This window comes from Sphaeramia orbicularis, chromosome 1 (assembly GCF_902148855.1).
Source record: "Sphaeramia orbicularis chromosome 1, fSphaOr1.1, whole genome shotgun sequence".
NCBI classification, from domain to species: Eukaryota; Metazoa; Chordata; class Actinopteri; order Kurtiformes; family Apogonidae; genus Sphaeramia; species Sphaeramia orbicularis.
Genome location: NC_043957.1, coordinates 56,986,496 through 57,006,099, shown reverse-complemented (window position 1 = coordinate 57,006,099; position 19,604 = coordinate 56,986,496). Strand labels below are relative to the sequence as shown.

General features: G+C 41.9%; 2 protein-coding genes across 3 annotated transcripts; one reads left to right on the top strand and one right to left on the bottom strand.

Moving 5' to 3' along the window:
• Positions 1–148: 148 nt before the first annotated feature.
• LOC115420199 (zinc finger protein RFP-like) lies at positions 149–16,674 on the bottom strand. Of its 2 annotated transcripts, XM_030136601.1 has the most exons (4): positions 16,518–16,674; positions 5,359–5,449; positions 5,199–5,288; positions 149–2,828 (listed from the first exon to the last, which is right to left on the bottom strand). In XM_030136601.1, exon 4 carries the CDS (start codon positions 2,824–2,826, stop codon positions 1,186–1,188), a length of 1,641 nt encoding a protein of 546 aa, XP_029992461.1. In that variant the 5' UTR covers positions 2,827–2,828; positions 5,199–5,288; positions 5,359–5,449; positions 16,518–16,674; the 3' UTR covers positions 149–1,185. The 2 variants fall into 2 exon arrangements, with proteins under 2 accessions (XP_029992461.1, XP_029991639.1); XM_030135779.1 differs by having other exon boundaries at positions 5,199–5,449; positions 16,542–16,629.
• LOC115421477 (growth hormone secretagogue receptor type 1-like) lies at positions 15,424–19,282 on the top strand (the record flags this gene model as incomplete). The annotated part of the gene is made up of 4 exons (XM_030137709.1): positions 15,424–15,591; positions 16,444–16,715; positions 17,733–17,923; positions 18,143–19,282. Coding segments are annotated over 4 exons (1,560 nt in total), but the record flags the coding sequence as incomplete, so codon positions are not given.
• Positions 19,283–19,604: the final 322 nt, after the last annotated feature.

The window sequence follows — 19,604 nt, the reverse complement described above, 5'->3', positions numbered from 1 at the left end:
GGACTGAATTTAGTTCATATAAAAAGTTCTGTAATTTCCTTGAAAATCCTGTTTTAGCAAAAATTGTAATGGATTTACAAATTTAAGATGTTATACTATTGAACTACAAAAAGTTTGAAATCATTCTCAATTCCATTTTTTTCTTCTCTTTTTCTCTTTTATCATTTTTTTAAATCATTATCTCAATTCTAATTTTTTGATTCAAAGTCAACAGGCGAGTGACTTGACGCTAATGTACTGTAGAGGAGACCCCAGGAACAATAGCAACTGAATCATCAGTTGCTAATGGGGATCTTAATAAATGAAATGAAATACCAGCGTATGGGAGGAAATCTTACTTTTACCTTCAAAAATATCCATATGTAACAGATTTAGAGAAATGCAATATTCTATTTTACAAAATGTCTATATATGTCCATATATGTACAGTAAATCTACAGCAAGGGCCTGTCCAAACTGCCCCAAATGTCAAACTCTTTTAGGGACCAGACTTCACTGCCTCTGGGAATGTGAACAGATTCAACAGTTTTGGTAAACCAATATGTGCTGAGGTCAGTGTGGTCATTAAGCACCAGGTACAGCTTAAGCCATTACTGTGTCTATTTGGATGTATCCTGGAACCACTGAGAACACATAAATATACTGTTCAGTTTGTGTTTATGTTGGGCTGAAAGGCTGTTCTGACCAAATGGGTTGGAGAAGAACCTCCTTCAGTCCATCTGTGGAAGTCTGTGATCTCAGACTATATTTCTCTGGAAAGACTAAGATTTTATATTAATAAGAAGGACGTCTGTACAGCAAAGTTTGGAAAAGTGTTGGAATATCTGGGAACTCAGACTGCAACGACCTGAAACAGACTTAACACGGACTTTTGAGATCATTGCTGTGGACGTATTTTGGATCTGCTTTACATTTCATACAACCTGTACGTACTGCTCTGGACTGGATCATTTTGAAAATGTTCAATAAAAAGAATGTTTAAAAAAGAACAAAAAAAACCCACCATCCTTATCATTGGACTAAACCACAGGCATCAGAATGTGTCAAACCAGGATTATTCTCAGCACAAATGTTAGTATTTCAGTGCATTTGGATCCAGGTTCATTCACGTTCAAACAGTTTACGTCATCTCTAAGTTTAGTGACTCCAGTAAATCTGAGAAAATCTGTCCGTTTGATGAGTTTCTTACTCAGTGTGGACAGGAGTGATGATCAGAGGAGCAGAGTTCAGACCTCCATCATTAGGCCATGGATTGAAGTATGGGAGGAGTTTATCACTGAAGCAGCAGCCAATGAAGGAGTAGATGAGAACTGAAGAACCTAGGTCATAAAAGGAGACCAGACCCTCTTCATAATCCACAAACACCCCCACCTTCTGAAGACCAGACTGCACAGACAGACGGGCAGGAGGATCAGACCAAGCGTAGTACTGACTTCCATTTCTCAAACAGATGGTCCAGTATCCGTCCTGAGGTCTGGCTGTGATCGATAACTTCCTGTTGATGGACTCTTTGGCCACTCCTAAAGTCCAGTCAGTCTTTCCTTTGACCTGAACCTGGAAGTAGAACCTTCCTGAAGAGAAAATCTGCTTCGCTACGATGGAAACACATTCAGAAAACCTCTGTGGTTTGTCTGGAAGGTTCTTGGTTTCATCACTATCATGAACCTGTTTTCCATCATTAGACAGGACGAGTCTAGGATGGGCAGTATCTGGATCCAGAGTCAGATCCACCTCATACTGTTGGACTCTCTTCAGCTCAGCTTTAACCACCTTCTTCATGTCTTCTGTGAGTTTGTCCTCCAGCTCAGACACAGCTCTGGCCACAGTCCCCTCATATGATGGTGGACGGACGCTGACCTCTGTCCAGGTCTTCATGGGTGGAGCAGCTTTGACACATGTGAACCTCTGGACGAAGTGGAGGTGGTCTTCAGAGCCTGACAGCTGCTCCACCTCAGTGCTTCTCTTCTCCAGCTCACAGATTTCCTGTTCCAGCTCTTTGATGAAGTCTTCAGCCTGTTTCTCGGTGCTCCTCTGCTTTTCTTGGATCTCCTCTTTGAACCGGTTCAGACTTCTTTGAACAGACTCCATCAGACCGGTGTAGACCTCAACACCTTCTGCTGTCTCTGTGTCTGCAGCGTTCTTACTGAGCTCCACTGACCGTTGGATCTCCTGGATCTTCAGTCGTCTCTCCTGGATCATCTGCTTAATTTCAGCGTCTGTCTTCTTCAGCTCTGGCTTCTGTTCTTCATGTTCGTCTTTCAGAGGAGTAACGTCATGACTTCTATGGTCTGAGTAGGTGCAGTGGTGACAGATACATGTGTGGTCAGTTTTACAGAACAGCTCCAGAGGTTTGTCGTGCTTCATACACATCCTGTCGTCCAGGTTCTCCACAGGGTGGATCAGCTGATGTCTTTTCAGTCCTGAACGTGTCAGATGAGGTTCCAGATGAGTCTGACAGTAGGAGGTCAGACACACCAGGCAGGACTTCAGGGCCTTCAGTTTGGTTCCAGTGCAGACGTCACAGGGAACTTCTCCTGGTTTGGCAGCTTGTTGGTCTGAGCTGGAGATGTTTGGTTCATGTTGAGCTTCAAGTCTGAACTGAGCCACCATCTGTGAGAGGAAAGTGTTGACGTACAACTCAGGTCGTGGGTCAAAAGCTTTTTGACACATGGGACACTGGTAGATTTCATTATTATCCCAGCATTCAAAGATGCAGGATTTGCAGAAGTTGTGTCCACATGGTGTGCAGACTGGATCAGTGAAGACCTTCAGACAGATGGAACACAGGAACTGATCTTCAGATCGGACCCAACCGGCAGCAGCCATATCTGTGGACCAACAGAACACACACATCACTGAAATCACCTGCAGGTTTGGGCTCTGACAGTCAAATCCAAAACTCACATTCATAACCTGGTGAAGATGGAAAGGAAGATCATGGGGACCCCTGGTCCACTCATGACGCAAGACATAAATACAGACCACCATCACATGTCCTGTTTCCAGAGTGTGTTCTGTTGACTTCAGGCAGAAGGTACAGAGTCCTGCTGTGCAGGTTCAACCCTTTAAACATTCTGTTATTCCAGTTTCAACCAAGGTCATTAATGAGCAGTTAGGTGGAGCTACCAAAAGGAGGAAGTCAAATGATGTGTACAAATGTATGTGTGTATGTATGTATATGTATGTATGTATGTATGTATGTGTGTATGTATGGATGTATGTGTGTATGTGTGTGTGTATGGATGTATGTGTGTATGTATGTATGTATGGATGTATGTGTGTATGTATGTATGTGTGTATGTGTGTGTGTATGGATGTATGTGTGTATGTATGGATGTATGTGTGTATGGATGTATGTGTGTATGGATGTATGTGTGTATGTATGTATGTATGCATGTGTGTATGTATGTATGTAAGTATGCATGTGTGTATGTGTGTATGTATGTATGTATGTATGTATGTATGTAAGTATGCATGTGTGTATGTATGTATGTATGTGTGTATGTATGTATGTAAGTATGCGTGTGTATGTATGTATGTGTGTATGTATGGATGTATGTGTGTATGGATGTATGTGTGTATGTATGTGTGTATGTATGTATGTAAGTATGCATGTGTGTATGTATGCCTGTATGTGTGTATGTATGTATGTGTGTATGTATGTATGTAAGTATGCATGTGTGTATGTATATATGCATGTATGCGTGTATGTATGTATGTATGTATGAGTGTGTGTATGTATGTATGTATGAGTGTGTGTATGTATGTATGTATGTATGTATGAGTGTGTGTATGTGTGTATGTATGTATGTATGTATGTATGAGTGTGTGTATGTATGTATGTATGTATGTATGAGTGTGTGTATGTATGTATGTATGTATGAGTGTGTGTATGTGTGTATGTATGTATTTTAGGTTTTTGTCTTTATAATAATTTAAGTTATGTATTATATGTCACATATTTGATGTGTTTTTTGCAGCATGTGTTGTGTTTTATGTTGCAGTTTGTTTTTGTCTTGGTCTCAGCCAAATTTCTCCCATGGGAGAAAATAAAGTGAACCTTGAACTTTAAACCTTGAAACATTTATAATTATAATATCAGTGTTTATCACAGAGCTGTCAAAGTCATTTTAGTTCAGTTCCACATTCAGCCTTATTTGATCTGCAGTGGGCCGGACCAGTAAAATAATACCAGTGAAAACAGTTAAATTATATTAGGGTCAGGTTTACATCTGTAAAGTTTACTTAAAAATCTGAATAACACGAACAACTTGAATTGTCTTAAGAAAAACAAATGCAATTTTAACAATATTCTGCCACAGTTTATTAGGTTATTATTTACACATGTGCATTATAATCGCACAAAACATTTAATAACAGGCAGAATATTGGTAAAATTGCATTTACTTTTCTTAAGACATTTCCGTTTGTTCAGGTTATTCACATATTTTGTAAAGTACAGTTTGGTAATGTAAACATTTTCATGTAATTTTCCTTTTTTTTACACCAATTAAAACAAAGGGAAAATCTGGGGTTGTCATTATTTATGGTTAGTTATTATAATATTTTACTGGTTCTGACCCACTTGAAATCTAATTGGACTGTATGTGTCTGTATGTGGAACCTGAATGAAAATGATTTTGACACCACTGATTGTTAAAATCTTCAGTGTAATTTTTGCATTTCACAAATTCATCCTGGACTGGACCCTTTGGCGGGCCGGATTAGGCCCCTGGGCCACATGTTTGACACCTGTGGTTTATCATAATGTGATCATTTCCATAACAGTCGTTTAGGTGTTTTATAAGTCTGACTGGTTAGTCACATGACTCTGCAGCAGTGTTTCAAATCCATGACGTCAGTCCAATGCTTTGGGTCTGATTTACTAAAGGTTTGTGCGATCTTAGTAAATCAGGCCCTTTGACTTTGAAATGTTCAGGAAGTTCATTGAAGTGTAACTGTAGAAAATGTTAGTGGTGACAAAACCAGGAAGAGACCAACAGTCCAAGTCCAGACCATCGAAAGGACATGGGCTGGAATCATCTAGGATCCATGTAAATCCTGTGGGTTTGTCCATGTGGTTCAGTGAGAGGAACCATTCCAGGAGAGCTGGTGTGAAATGAACAGAGGAACTTGTATTTGTGTGTTTGCAGTTGCAGTGCGGTGTTAAAGCGGTAGATCAGCTCAGTTGGACTCACCTCTGTTCGTTGAGACTGGAAACAGATCTGATGAAGTGGGTTTAAGGTTTGTCGGACGGTTCCACACACACGTCTGCAGCTCCGCTCACACTGGAAACAACTTTCACTTTCAGTTCTGGGAAGTGATCTGTGTTGTGTGGAATGTGGCTCCGCCTCTGACCTGTTTCCTGTTGGATGTGATGGTGAAATCCGAGCGTGTGTTGTTTTATCACAGAGCACCAACGACATGTAGAAGGCTTCTGGTTCTGGTTCTGTAAATGCAGGTGTGGAAGTGTGGGTGTTTAGAAACAGCAGGAAGAGCAGGATCTGTCCAGTCAGCTGTTGAACCTGCACCTCCAATGCAAGGTTGTTATCGTTAACGAAAACTAACAAAATAATAAAAATAAGAATTGTAAAAACATTTTCGTTAACTGAAATAAATAAAAACTATAATTAAAAGAAAAAAATGATAATTAACTGAAACTGTATTGTGTGTTTACCAGCTAACTAAAACAGATAAAAATTATGGATAAAATTCCCTTCGTTTTCGTCTTTGTCAATGTCGGATTGATATGAAATCGATTTATTTCCCTCGAGCAATTTTAGCTGCTAGCACCATATGGGCCGTCACTTCTCGTTTAATCGTCTTCTGGTCCCCACTCTACCTGGAAACATGGAGACTAAAGTTGGGAGAAAACAGCAGAGTCCTGTGTGGGATTTATTTGAATACGACGGCGAAGAAGAGAAAAGATACAACAAAACTAAAATTAATACTAAAACTAAACTAAAACTAAGCATTTCCAAAACAATGAAAATAAAAACTAGCAAACCTGCTCTAAAAATGAATTCAAATGAACTGAATTAGAGAAAAAGAAGTCAAAACTAAATAAAACTAAACTATAATGAAAAAATCCAAAACTATTAGAACCTTGCTCCAATGGAGGTGCAGGATTTTTACTCTGAGTTTGTTTGTTTGTCAAAATAGTTATGATAAATTGATGTGATGATTTATTTTAGAAATAGCAAAATTGGACAAAAGTAGACTAACAGTAGATAAGTTACTGATTTATTTTATTATAAACTACAAGCACTCGGAAAGCGCAGACCTCCACCAAGGCCAATCAGTGCCCCCACCCCCCCGATCACCACCAAAATTTAATTATTTGTTCCTTGTGCCAGCATCAACATTTCCTGAAATTTTCATCTAAATCCGTCCATAACTTTTTGAGTTATCTTGCACACGGACAGACAGACAGACAAACCAATGCCGGGAGAGGTAATAATAAGACAGATAAAATGTTTGGATATATGTAGGAATCCAGTTAAAATAGGGATGGAAACAGTATGTGTTCTGAAGAATAGGTCTGCAGTGAGATGTTATTACCTAAAAAGACCACTAGGTGTCAGACAAACACCATGTTCTGTCCACAGGGGCTCTAACTGTTTTAGAACAGAAGTGTCAAACTCACTTCAGTTCAGAGCCCATATCCTCCCAATATGATCTGAAGTGGGCCGGACCAGTGAATTAATAACATAATAATAGTCAAATAGTCAAATAGTAGTAATCAGGAAGGTTGTATCATATCCATATTCGAAATAAATCAATAATAAAAAAAATATAATAATAATATATAAATAATGCCAATTCCAAACATTTCAGTGTGTTTTATAGTAAAACAAAAAGTAAAATTACATTATGGAAATGTTTACATCTATAAAGTGTCCTTTTAAAAATGTGAATAAGATGAACAACCATGAAAAAACTGAAATTTATTAAGAAAAATAAGTGCAGTTTTAACTATATTTTGCCTCTGCTTATCATTTGTAAATGTGCGTTACAACTTTCAGATCACAATGGATCTGCAAATACTCCAAATATTTTAGTAACTGGCAGAATATTAGTAAAATTGCACTTACTTCTCTTAGGACATTTCTAGTATTTCCATATTTTTTATGAAAGGCTAGTTTGCAAATTTACGCATTTTCATGTAATTTCACTTGTTTACACTAAAACAGAGGGAAATTTTGGAATTATCATTATTTGTAGGTTTTTATGGTAGTATTTTACTGATCTGACCCACTTGAGGCTAAAGTAGGGCTTTATATGTCAAGGACTGACGTTTAATATCTTGAATGTAATTTTTGCATTTCACAAATTCATCCTACGGGTCGAACTGGACCCTTTGGCGGGCCGGTTTTGGCCCCTGGGCCGCATGTTTGACACCTGTGGTTTAGAAGGATAGCCCATGTCCATATATAGAGGGTCTGCACGTGACATCACCGCTAGTGAAGTCACCGCGGTTCCGCCCACTGAGTGTCAGAGAGAGGGAGATGAGTGACAGCGTTGGCTTCAATTCTGTCTAAACTGAAGAACATTTAATAAAAAATGGGGCAGAGCTGTTGTGTGACTGATTGTATTTTCAGGTTCTTAAAGCAGTGGGAGCTATCGTTTTACAGACACTGAAAGACAAAGAAAAGAGAAGGAGATGGATCCACAAATCCAGGAAACCAAACCTAGATCTGTGGATCCTGTTTGGTGTCAGCTAACATTCACTGATGCAGCATTTTTGGGTCCAATCAGACCTTAACCCTTTCACGCATGGATTATGAGAACCTTAATAAAGATTTTTTGTTTTTATTCCTCTTAAATTTGGCATTAATTGTACAGCTTTTTTATGTTTTTAATCTATTCTTGTATTTTATTCTTTTATTAAGGTTTAATCTATTCTTCTGTATTTTTATCTATTTTATTGTATTATTATTATTATTTTTTTTTTTTTACAGTTCTATGTCTTTTAATCTATTCTTGTATTTTTCCCTGTTATTTTGGTTTTTATTCATTTTTCTGTACAGTACTTTAATCCACTGTGCTTTACGAATAAAGTTGGATTGGATTGGGGGGGGGCTTAATATCAAATACCACATTAGCCCTGATTTTCTGATGCAACAAGATGTTCTAAGAACTCCTGTGTAATTTTTTTGAAATTTTCGTCCTGACACCCCCCCCCCCCCACCCTTGAAAATTACTTTTTTAACTCTGAAAATTGCAACTTTCTCAGCTTCTCCACTCTTTTGTCCAGTTCAGTATGTTCATGATGGGACATTTAATGATCTTGTCAGTGCCATATTGTATCATAAGAGTACTTTGTAGTATGAAAAGTCTAATGTCAAGGTCATGTTGGAGGTTAAAGGTCACCAAAATGACTAGTTTTTTCAAAATTTCATACCATTCCAACATTTGATCAAATCTATCCTCAGTTCTGTTCCCTCTGGTTTCCTGGTGGGATCTCCCAAGGCCTTTGGCCCTTTAAAGACACATTAGAGACTAAATATTAAAACAGGGCTGTCAAACTCAGTCTGGTTCAGTTCCATATTCAGCCATATTTGATCTGCAGCGGGTCAGACCAGTAAAATAATGACTTCATAACCTATAAATATTGACAAATCCAAGCTTTTCTTTTTGTTTTAGTACAAAAAACCCCAATTAAATTATGAAAATATTTACATTTTACAAAAAAGATGTGAATAACCTGAAAAAACAGAAATTTCATTTGAAAAATTAGTGCAATTTTAGCAATATTATGCCTCGACTTATTATTTCTACATGTACATTACACACAATGTTCCATAAACATTTGGTAACAGGCATAAAATTGTTAAACTTTTGGAGTTTGGAACTAAAATTTGAACAATTTCTACAATATTCCATCTCTTATTATTAACACAACTCCAGATCACAGTGGATCCATAAATGCACCAAACATTTAGTAACAGGCAGAATATTGTTAAAATTGCACATTTCAGGCTGTTCATCTTTGTTTTTATTTATGTATTTATTTGTATTTTATTGTGAAGGAACAGTTTTGTAAATGTAAATATTTTCACAGTGTAATGTTATTTTTTTCACTTAAATTTTTTCCACATTATTTTTCACAAAGAAAATTTGTAGTTGTCATTATTTATGGGTTATTGTGTTGTTATTTTTACTGTAGGTCACATTGGTCTGTATGTGGAACCTGAACCAAAAGGATTTGGACAACCTGGACTGATCAGGTTAATGTTTGCACTTTCATCCTGTGGGGCCGGAATGGAACCTTTGGCGGGGGGGCCAGATTTGGCCCCCGGGCCACACGTTTGACACCTGCGCTCCTGAGGATCAACTGTAAAAACGCTGATGTGTATTCAAGTGACTTTCATCCTCTGAGAAACGATTCCATGGCTTCAACCCTTTCATGCATGAATTATAAGAGCCTTAATCAAGATTTTTTTCCTGAGTGTTTTTATTCCTCTAGGCATTAAAAAAAAAAACAATGCAACTGAAATCGTTTTTATGAACCCATTTTTCATGGAGTTGCAAAAATGTCCACTCAGCTGGATGCCATGCATTAAATTTTTGAAGCAAAGAAACATATTTACTGATAAACTGAATGAGAACTATGAAATGAAAACATTTTTAATGCAGCTAATCTGATGTTTTTTCACATTTTAACATACACTAATACTAGTCATTACTTACTTCATGGAGATAATATGCAAAAAAAAAAATTGTTTAAAAAAAAAAAACCCCTTGACTGTTCAGGTTAATATTTACACTTTCCTCCGGGCCGCATGTTGGACACCTGTGCATTAAAACATGGACATTCCATTTGAATTTGCCGCCATTAGTGTAGCGGGAAACACTAGCACACATTTTGGTGGGAATCACTAACACTTCATTCATTCATTCATTCATTTTCTGAACCCGCTTTATAGGGTCACGGGGGCGGAGCCTATCCCAACTACTTACGGGCGAAGGCGGGGTTCACCCTGGACATGTGACCAGTTCATCGCAGGACTAAACATATAGAGCACAGGTGTCAAACATGCAGCCCAGAGGCCAAATCTGGCCCGCCAAACCATCCAATCCGGCCCACGGGATGAAAGCGCAAAAATAAACCTGATCAGTCCAGGTTGTCCAAATCCTTTTGGTTCAGGTTCCACACACAGACCAATGTGATCTACAGTAATAATAACAACACAATAAACCGTAAATAATGACAACTATGAATTTTCTTTGTGAAAACTTATGTGGAAAAAAATTAAGTGAAAAAAATAACATTACACAGTGAAAATATTAACATTTACAAAACTATTTTTTCACAATAAAATGCAAATAAATATATAAATGAAAACAAAGATGAACAACCCGAAGTGTGCAATTTGAACAATATTCTGCCTGTTACTAAATGTTTGGTGCATTTATGGATCCACTGTGATCTGGAGTTGTGTTCATAATAAGAGTTGGAATATTGTAGAAATTGTTCAAATTTTAGTTCCAAACTCCAAAATTTTAACAATATTCTGCCTGTTACCAAATGTTTATGGAACACTGTGTGTAATGTACATGTATAAATAATAAGTCGAGGCATAATATTGCTAAAATTGCACTAATTTTTCAAATGAAATTTCTGTTTTTTCAGGTTATTCACATCTTTTTTGTAAAATGTAAATATTTTCATAATTTAATTGGGGGTTTTTTGTACTAAAACAAAAAGAAAAACTTGGACTTGTCATTATTTATAGGTTATTAAGTCATTATTTTACTGGTGTGGCCCGCTGCAGATCAAATATGGCTGAATATGGAACTGAACCAAAATCAGTTTGACAGCCCTGATATAGAGACAAACAATCACTGTCACATCCACACCTATGGGCGATTTAGATTAACCCATTAACCTATCAGTGCATGTGTTTGGATGGTGGGAGGAGCCAGAGAACCTACGCAGACACGGGGAGAACATGTAAACTCCACACAGTTCAGGTCCCACCGCCATGGACTGGTGTTGGAATGGAACCCAGGACCCTGTGTCTGTGAGGCACCAGGTCTATCCACTGCACCACTGTGTCGCCCATGACAGGACATAAACATGTAAATGTCAAAGTCATGTGACACTACCGTTTGTTCGTTTGGACATGTCTATATGGAGAATACATGGAGCAAACCAGGGCTGTCAAACTCATTTTAGTTCAGGGGCCACATTCAGCTCAAATTGATCTCCAGTGGGCCGAACCATTAAAACAGTAGCATAATAACCTGTAAATAATGACGACTCCAAATTTTTCTCTTTGTTTTAGTGATATCAAAATTAAATTATAAAAATATGTACATTTGCAAACTATCCAAACAAAAATGATGTGAACAATCTGAAAAAAAACCTGAAATTTCTTGAGAAAAATAAGTGCAATTTTAACAATATTACACCTCAACTTACCATTTATACATGCATATATATTATGGATTGGATCTACAAAGGCACAAAATATTTAATAATAGGAAGAATAATTAATAATAAAAATTTCACTTTCAAAATTTCAGGTTTTCCACATTTTATTGTTAAAGGATAGTCTGTAAATGTTAATATTTTCATCATTTAATGTAAGTTTTTACACTAAACAAAGAGAAAAATTTGGAGTTGTCCTTACTTATTTATAGATGTAATGTAATATTATGTTTTTCACATTAAACTAAGAAAATTTGGAGTCATTATTTATAGGTTATTATGCTATTATTTTAGTTGAGATCACATTGGTCTGTGTGTGGAACCTGAACAAAAACGACTACAACATCCTTGATTATTAATATCTTAAATGTAATTTTTGCTGATTCATCCTGCGGGCCGGATTGGACCCTTTGGGGGGGCCGCATTTGGCCCCTGGGCCGCATGTTTGACACCCCTGGAGTACATAGTTGTGTTTAATTTGTCTTATTGAATGGGAGTTGTTTGTGGTCAACAGATGTGTTCTGAGGAGAGAACCTGAGCCCAACATGTGGAAGAACCCACATTAACAGCTTCATTCCATCAAATATGCATTTGGACCATTTGGGTGACCTTTGACCTATAATTTGACCTTGACACTACACCTTTTGTAGTGCAAAGCACTCTGAAGACATGTCTCACAAAAAAAACATTTAAGGGCCCAGCATGAGCAGATTGCTACATTGTACTTTATCAAAAGTGCAGAACGTTTGAAAGTTGACAAAAACCCCACGTTTTCACGGTTGAAAAAGTAATTTTCGGGGTGGGGGTGGGGGGTTGGGCTTGATTAAAATTTTTTTCATATTTTTTTTATTCCCAAGACATGGGAGCGTTAGAAAATCTGGGCTAAAGTTGAATCTGAACATTTTCCTGAAATAAGCCCCCACCCCAGTTTTAGAATGACTGAGAACAGAATTTCTACAGACTGCACCTTTAAATGTAAATGTTCAGTACATGTTGAATCTAAGGCGGGGGTCTCAAACTCAGTTTCTTTGAGGGGCCATATTCAGCCCAATTTGATCTCCAGTGGGCCAGACCAGTCAAATAATAGCAGAATAGTCAATAAATAATGACAACTCCAAATTTTTTAGTGCAAAAAATAACATTAGATGATGAAACTATTTCTATCCAAAACAAAAAAGATGTGAATAACTGGAAAAAAAAAAAAAAAAAAAATTCTGAAGAAAAATAAGTACAATTTTATCAAGATTCTGCCTCAACTTATGATTTCTACATGTGCATTACAGATCAGATCTACCAAGACACAAAACAGGCTGAATATTGTTAAAACTGCACTTATTTTTCTTTAGACATTCCAGGTTGTTCATATTTGTTCAGGTTATTGACGTTTTATTGTTAAAGGAAATCAGAATTTAATGTTCTTTGCAGTACATCAAAGAGAAAAAATTGGTGTTGCCATTATTTATAGGCATGATGTCATTATTTTTTTCACATTAAATCAAGAAAAAATTTGGAGTCATTATTTCCAGGTTATTATGCTGTTATTTTTGAGTTTGACACCCTTGACTGTTGACATCTTCAGGGTAATTTTTTCGTTTTGCACTTTATAAATTCATCCCATGGACCAGACTGGAACCTTTGGTGGGCCGGTTTTGGCCCCCGGGCCGCATGTTTGACACCTGTGATCTAAGTGCTCTGTTTTCTAACTCCTGTATAATCCATATGTGGTCTGGGGTGGAACATGTCCCTATCGTATTGTCCTGTCCTGTGGTCCGTCTCGGTGGGGGTCCGTCTCAGTGGGGGTCCGTCTCGGTGGTGCTCCTCCTTCCTGTCCCACCCTGCCGGCGCTACTTTAATCCGATCATAGGAAATCCATCAGACTGCGTCACCTCGTCGCCCTGGGACACTGGCACCGCCCCCGGCCACTCCCACTGTTCCCCCAGACCCCACCTCTGTTCTGTGTCAGAGCGGACACAATGGAGCTGGGAGACGGAGACGCAGACAGCGGCTGTAACCATGGAAACTGTGTCCTGCAGGACTGGACCAGCACCGAGGGACAGTGGGACGAGACGCCGTGGTTCGGACTCAGTGAGTTAGGTCAGTTTTGCCTTTAAAAACCCTTTAATGACCCTTTAAAAACCCTTTAATAACCCTTTAAAAACCCTTTAATAACCCTTTAACCCTTTAATAACCCTTTAAAGGGTTATTATATGGTTACTAAAGGGTTAAAGGGTTATTAAAGGGCTAAAGGGTTAAAGAGTTATTAAATAGTTATTAAAGGGTTATTACATGGTTACTAAAGGGTTAAAGGGTTATTAAAGGGTTAACCCTTTATCATACCCTTTGATCATACTGGTACTCTCCATACCTGTCCTGTCCTCACACATCATCATCATTTTCCTGGCGTCCACTCTTCTCCTTCTTTGTCTCGTCTCGTTTTCCTGGCGTCCACTCTTTCTGTTCTTCGTCTCCTCTCATTTTCCTGGTGTCCACTCTTCTCCTTCTTCGTCTCTTTTCCTTTTCCTGGCATCCACTCTTCTCGTTCTTCGTCTCCTCGTTTTCCTGGCATCCACTCTTCTCGTTCTTCGTCTCCTCGTTTTCCTGGCGTCCACTCTTCTCCTTCTTCGTCTCTTCTCCTTTTCCTGGCGTCCACTCTTCTTGTTCTTCGTCTCTTCTCGTTTTCTTGGTGTCCACTCTTCTCCTTCTTCGTCTCTTCTCGTTTTCCTGGCGTCCACTCTTCTCGTTCTTCGTCTTTTCTCCTTTTCCTGCCGTCCACTCTTCTCCTTCTTCGTCTCTTCTCGTTTTCCTGGCATCCACTCTTCTCCTTCTTCGTCTCTTCTCCTTTTCCTGGCGTCCACTCCTTCTTCGTCTCTTCTCGTTTTCCTGGTGTCCACTCTTCTCCTTCTTCATCTCTTCTCCTTTTCCTGGCGTCCACTCCTTCTTCGTCTCTTCTCCTTTTCCTGGTGTCCACTCTTCTCCATCTTCGTCTCTTCTCCTTTTCCTGGCGTCCACTCTTCTCCTTCTTCGTCTCTTCTCCTTTTCCTGGCGTCCACTCTTCTTGTTCTTCATCTCCTCTCATTTTCCTGGCGTCCACTCTTCTCCTTCTTCGTCTCTTCTCCTTTTCCTGGCGTCCACTCTTCTTGTTCTTCATCTCCTCTCATTTTCCTGGCGTCCACTCTTCTCGTTCTTCGTCTCTTCTCATTTTCCTGCTGTCCACCCTTCTTCTTCATCTCTTCTCCTTTTCCTGGCGTCCACTCTTCTCGTTCTTCGTCTCCTCTCGTTTTCCTGGTGTCCACTCTTCTCTTTCTTCATCTCTTCTCCTTTTCCTGGCGTCCACTCTTCTCCTTCGTCTCTTCTTATTTTCCTGGCGTCTACTCTTCTCGTTCTTTGTCTCTTCTTGTTTTCCTGGCGTCCATTCTTCTCCTTCTTCAACTCTTCTCATTTTCCTGGAGTCCACTCTTCTCGTTCTTCATCTCTTCTCATTTTCCTGGTGTCCACTCTTCTCCTTCTTCGTCTCCTCTCGTTTTCCTGGTGTCCACTCTTCTCTTTCTTCATCTCTTCTCCTTTTCCTGGCGTCCACTCTTCTCGTTCTTCATCTCCTCTCGTTTTCCTGGCGTCCACTCTTCTCGTTCTTCATCTCCTCTCGTTTTCCTGGCGTCCACTCTTCTCCTTCTTCGTCTCTTCCTTTTTTCCTGGCGTCCACTCTTCTCCTTCTTCATCTCTTCTCCTTTTCCTGGCATCCACTCTTCTCCTTCTTTGTCTCTTCTCCTTTTCCTGGTGTCCACTCTTCTCCATCTTCGTCTCTTCTCCTTTTCCTGGCGTCCACTCCTCTCCTTCTTCATCTCTTCTCCTTTTCCTGGCGTCCACTCTTCTCGTTCTTCATCTCCTCTCATTTTCCTGGCGTCCACTCTTCTCCTTCTTCATTTCTTCCTTTTTTCCTGGTGTCCACTCTTCTCGTTCTTCGTCTCTTCTCGTTGACAGTGTGTGTGTCTGTGCTCTACGTTCTGCTGATGCTGCTGGGCATTGTGGGTAATGTCCTCACCCTGCTGGTGGTGTGTCTGCGTCCACACATGAGGAGCTCCTCCTACCTGTACCTGAGCAGCATGGCCGTCAGTGACCTGCTCATCCTCCTGCTGCTGCCGCTGGACCTGTACAAGGTACGCCTACTCTGATGGGGGTCCACCTACTCTGATGGGGGTCCACCTCACCTGATGAGGGTCTGCCTCAGACACACCCCTCATCTGATGGGGGTCCGCCTACCCCAGGGGGTCTTGGTCTGGTTCTGTTGGACCCCCTTTGGAGGAGGAAACGCCCCCCCCAGCCCCTCCAGCAGTGGAACAGTGGTGCAGGTTGGTTCCTGTCCTCAGGGGGATCTGGGCCTTAGACCAGTTTTCCACAATCACACATGAGCTGCATGTCCAACCACAGGAGCTCCGTCTCCACAGGAGCTCCACCTCCAAAACAGAGGGTCACATGACATTCAAACCACAGCAGCTCCGCCTCCACAACAGAAGGTCACATGACCTTCAGCTAACGTTCCTGTCCCAGATCAGACAGAAGGACATTCAGTCTGTGCTCGTCTCAGCCATTACATTAGTTTGGTTCCATCTGCTCCTATTCCTCATCTGTCTTACAAAGTGGACCCTTTGGTGGGTCGGACTGGACCCTTTGGGGGGCCGGACCGTACCCTTTGGTGAGCCAGACTGGACCCTTTTATGGGCTGGCTCTGCATGTTTGACCCCTGTGATCTATTGTAATTGCTGTGTTTATTTTTTTTTTTTCCCCCCACCTTTTCCTTCACATTTTTGAGAACCTGAACATAGCAAAGTCTTTTTATTCACCTTTAACCCTTAAAGACCCAAACGTCCACCTTTAACCCTTAAAGACCCAAACATCCACCTTTAACTCTTAAGGACCCACAGGTCCCTTTAACCCTTAAGGACCCACAGGTCCCTTTAACCCTTAAGGACCCACAGGTCCCTTTAACCCTGTCTGTGTCCTTGTCCTAGCTGTGGAGACCCCGCCCCTGGCCTTTTGGAGACCTGCTCTGTAAACTGACCATGTTCCTATCGGAGTGCTGTACCTTCTCCTCTATCCTCCACATCACCTTCTTGTCGTTGGAGCGCTACCTGGCCGTCTGTTGGCCCATCGCAGCCAAGGCCCTGCTGACGCGCCGCAGGACCAGGCTTCTGATTGGCTGCCTGTGGTTGGCGGCGGCGGTCAGCGCGGCGCCGGTGCTGATCATGGTCGGAGTGGAGGACGTGGACGGCGAGGAGGTGGGGTTTGAAGGACAGACGGAGGACGTGAGCTGGACGGGCGGAGAAGGAGGACAGGGGGCGTTTTTAAGCAGAGGAGAGGAAGGAGAAGATGAGTGGTGGGCGTACGAGCCAATGAAATGGGAGGAAAAAGAACCAATGGGGCGGAGCCAAAGAAGTGAGGAGACGAGACCAATCCATGAGAGAAAAGAGAGAGACCACAGACCAGACCAGATAAAAGACCACAGACCAGACCAGATACAAGACCACAGACCAGACCAAAAAAAAGACCACAGACCAGACCAGATAAAAGACCACAGACCAGAACAGATACAAGACCACAGACCAGACCAGATAAAAGACCACAGACCAGACCAGATACGAGACCACAGACCAGACCAGATACGAGACCACAGACCAGACCAGATACGAGACCACAGACCAGACCAGATACAAGACCACAGACCAGACCAGATACGAGACCACAGACCAGACCAGATACGAGACCACAGACCAGACCAGATAAAAGACCACAGACCAGACCAGATACGAGACCACAGACCAGACCAGATAAAAGACCACAGACCAGACCAGATACGAGACCACAGACCAGACCAGATACAAGACCACAGACCAGACCAGATACAAGACCACAGACCAGACCAGATACAAGACCACAGACCAGACCAGATACAAGACCACAGACCAGACCAGATACAAGACTACAGACCAGAACAGATACAAGACCACAGACCAGACCAGATACAAGACCACAGACCACAACAGATACAAGACCACAGACCAGAACAGATACAAGACCACAGACCAGACCAGATACAAGACCACAGACCACAACAGATACAAGACCACAGACCAGAACAGATACAAGACCACAGACCAGACCAGATACAAGACCACAGACCAGACCAGATAAAAGACTGCAGACCAGACCAGATACAAGACCACAGACCAGACCAGATAAAAGAGGAAGATGAGGGAGGAGGAAGAGGGGAGGGTGAGGTGGGCGTGTCCCCGGACAGGAGGGAGTGCGGCTGCACACAGTGGGCGGTCTCCTCCGGTCTGATGTCGGCCATGATGGTCCTGTCCAACGTCTACTTCCTGGTGCCCTTCTGCATCCTGGGTCTGGTCTACAGCCTGATTGGACGGACGCTTTGGCTCCGCCCACAAAGCGGGAGACGAGACCAGAAACACAAAAACACAGTTAAAATGCTGGGTAAGAAACAGACACTTAAAAACACACTTAAACAGACACTTTTACTTGAATGAATGACTGTTTTTCCTGTTGTCTTTGTTTTTTCTCATCCTTCCTTCCTGTTTGTTTTTCTTTTTTCTCATCCTTCCTTTCTTTCTCTTGTTGATTTTCTTTTTTCTCATCCTTCCTTCCTGTTTATTTTTCTTTTTTCTTCATCCTTCCTTCCTGTCTTTCATCCAGGGGTGATCGTTCTATCCTTCCTTCTCTGCTGGCTGCCCTTCCACGTTGGTCGGACCATCTTCTTCTCTCTTTCTGTCGGAACCGTTACGGACCAACAACCAGCACACCTGGACTCCCACCCACACACAGAGGCCGACGCCCACCCACACACAGAGGCCAACACCCACCCACACACAGAGGCCGACGCCCACCTACACACAGAGGCCAACACCTACCTACACACACAGGCCAACGCCCACCTACACACTGAGGCCAACGCCCACCTCTACACAGAGGCCGACACCCACCTAGACACAGAGGCCGACACCCACCTACACACACAGGACGACGCCCATCTACACACAGAGGCCGACACCCACCTAGACACAGAGGCCGACACCCACCTACACACACAGGCCAACGCCCACCTCTACACAGAGGCCGACACCCACCTAGAAACAGAGGCCGACACCCACCTACATACAGAGGCCTACGCCCACCTAGACACAGAGGCCGACACCCACCTAGGCACAGAGGCCGACGCCCACCTAGGCACAGAGGCCGACGCCCACCTACACACAGATCCCGGCGCCCACCCACCCACAGAGGCCAACGTCAGCCTTTACACAGAGGCTGACGCCCACCCACACACAGAGGCCGACGCCCACCCGCCCACAGAGGCTGACGCCCACCCACACACAGAGGCCGACGCCCACCCTTCCACAGAGGCCGACGCCCACTTGTACCTCCTCTACTACCTGTCTCAGTACTTGAACCTGGTGTCGTCGGTGCTTTTCTACCTCAGCGCTGCCATCAACCCACTGCTGTACAACCTGATGTCGGCCCCGTACCGCCGCGCTGTCTACAGCCTCGTACACAAACGCCCCCCCGGTGCACGGGGGCAGCGTGGGCACACCTTCACCCTGCACCAGTCCACAACCACCGTGTAAGAGCCAGGATGTGCAAACACCTGCAGATGAGTGTGGACAGCATGAACACGGCAGCGTCTGTTTAAGGGTTCAAAACAGAAGCTGCTACTGCCGTTCCCACATCAGTGTTTCACTCCATATTTAACATTTCTACAGTAATTTGTCATCATTTATTATAACATTATCCTGTGTATTTTGTATTTTTCCAGTAAAAATCAGGTATTTCCCTACATTTAATTCACTGATCATATAATCAATCAAATTTTATTTATATAGTGCCAAATCATAACAGAAGTTATCTCATGACACTTTACACATAGTTGGTCCAAACCAGACTCTAAGCCAATTTACAGAAACCAACAGAATCCTCCAGGAAAAAACACTAGTGAGTGGAGACAGAGGAAGGAAAAACTACCTTTAACAGCAGAAACCTGGAGCAGACCCAGACTGAGGAGGATGGACGTCTGCCTTCACCAGTTGGGGTTAAAGAGAGAGAGTAAAGGAGGAGAAAAGAGAGAGCAATAGAGATAGAGAGAGACTGGGGGAGAGGGGGA

What these genes read in the sequence shown, in the direction of transcription:
- LOC115420199 (XM_030136601.1), bottom strand. Translation starts at nt 2,826, where the DNA reads ATGGCTGCTGCCGGTTGGGTCCGATCTGAAGATCAGTTCCTGTGTTCC.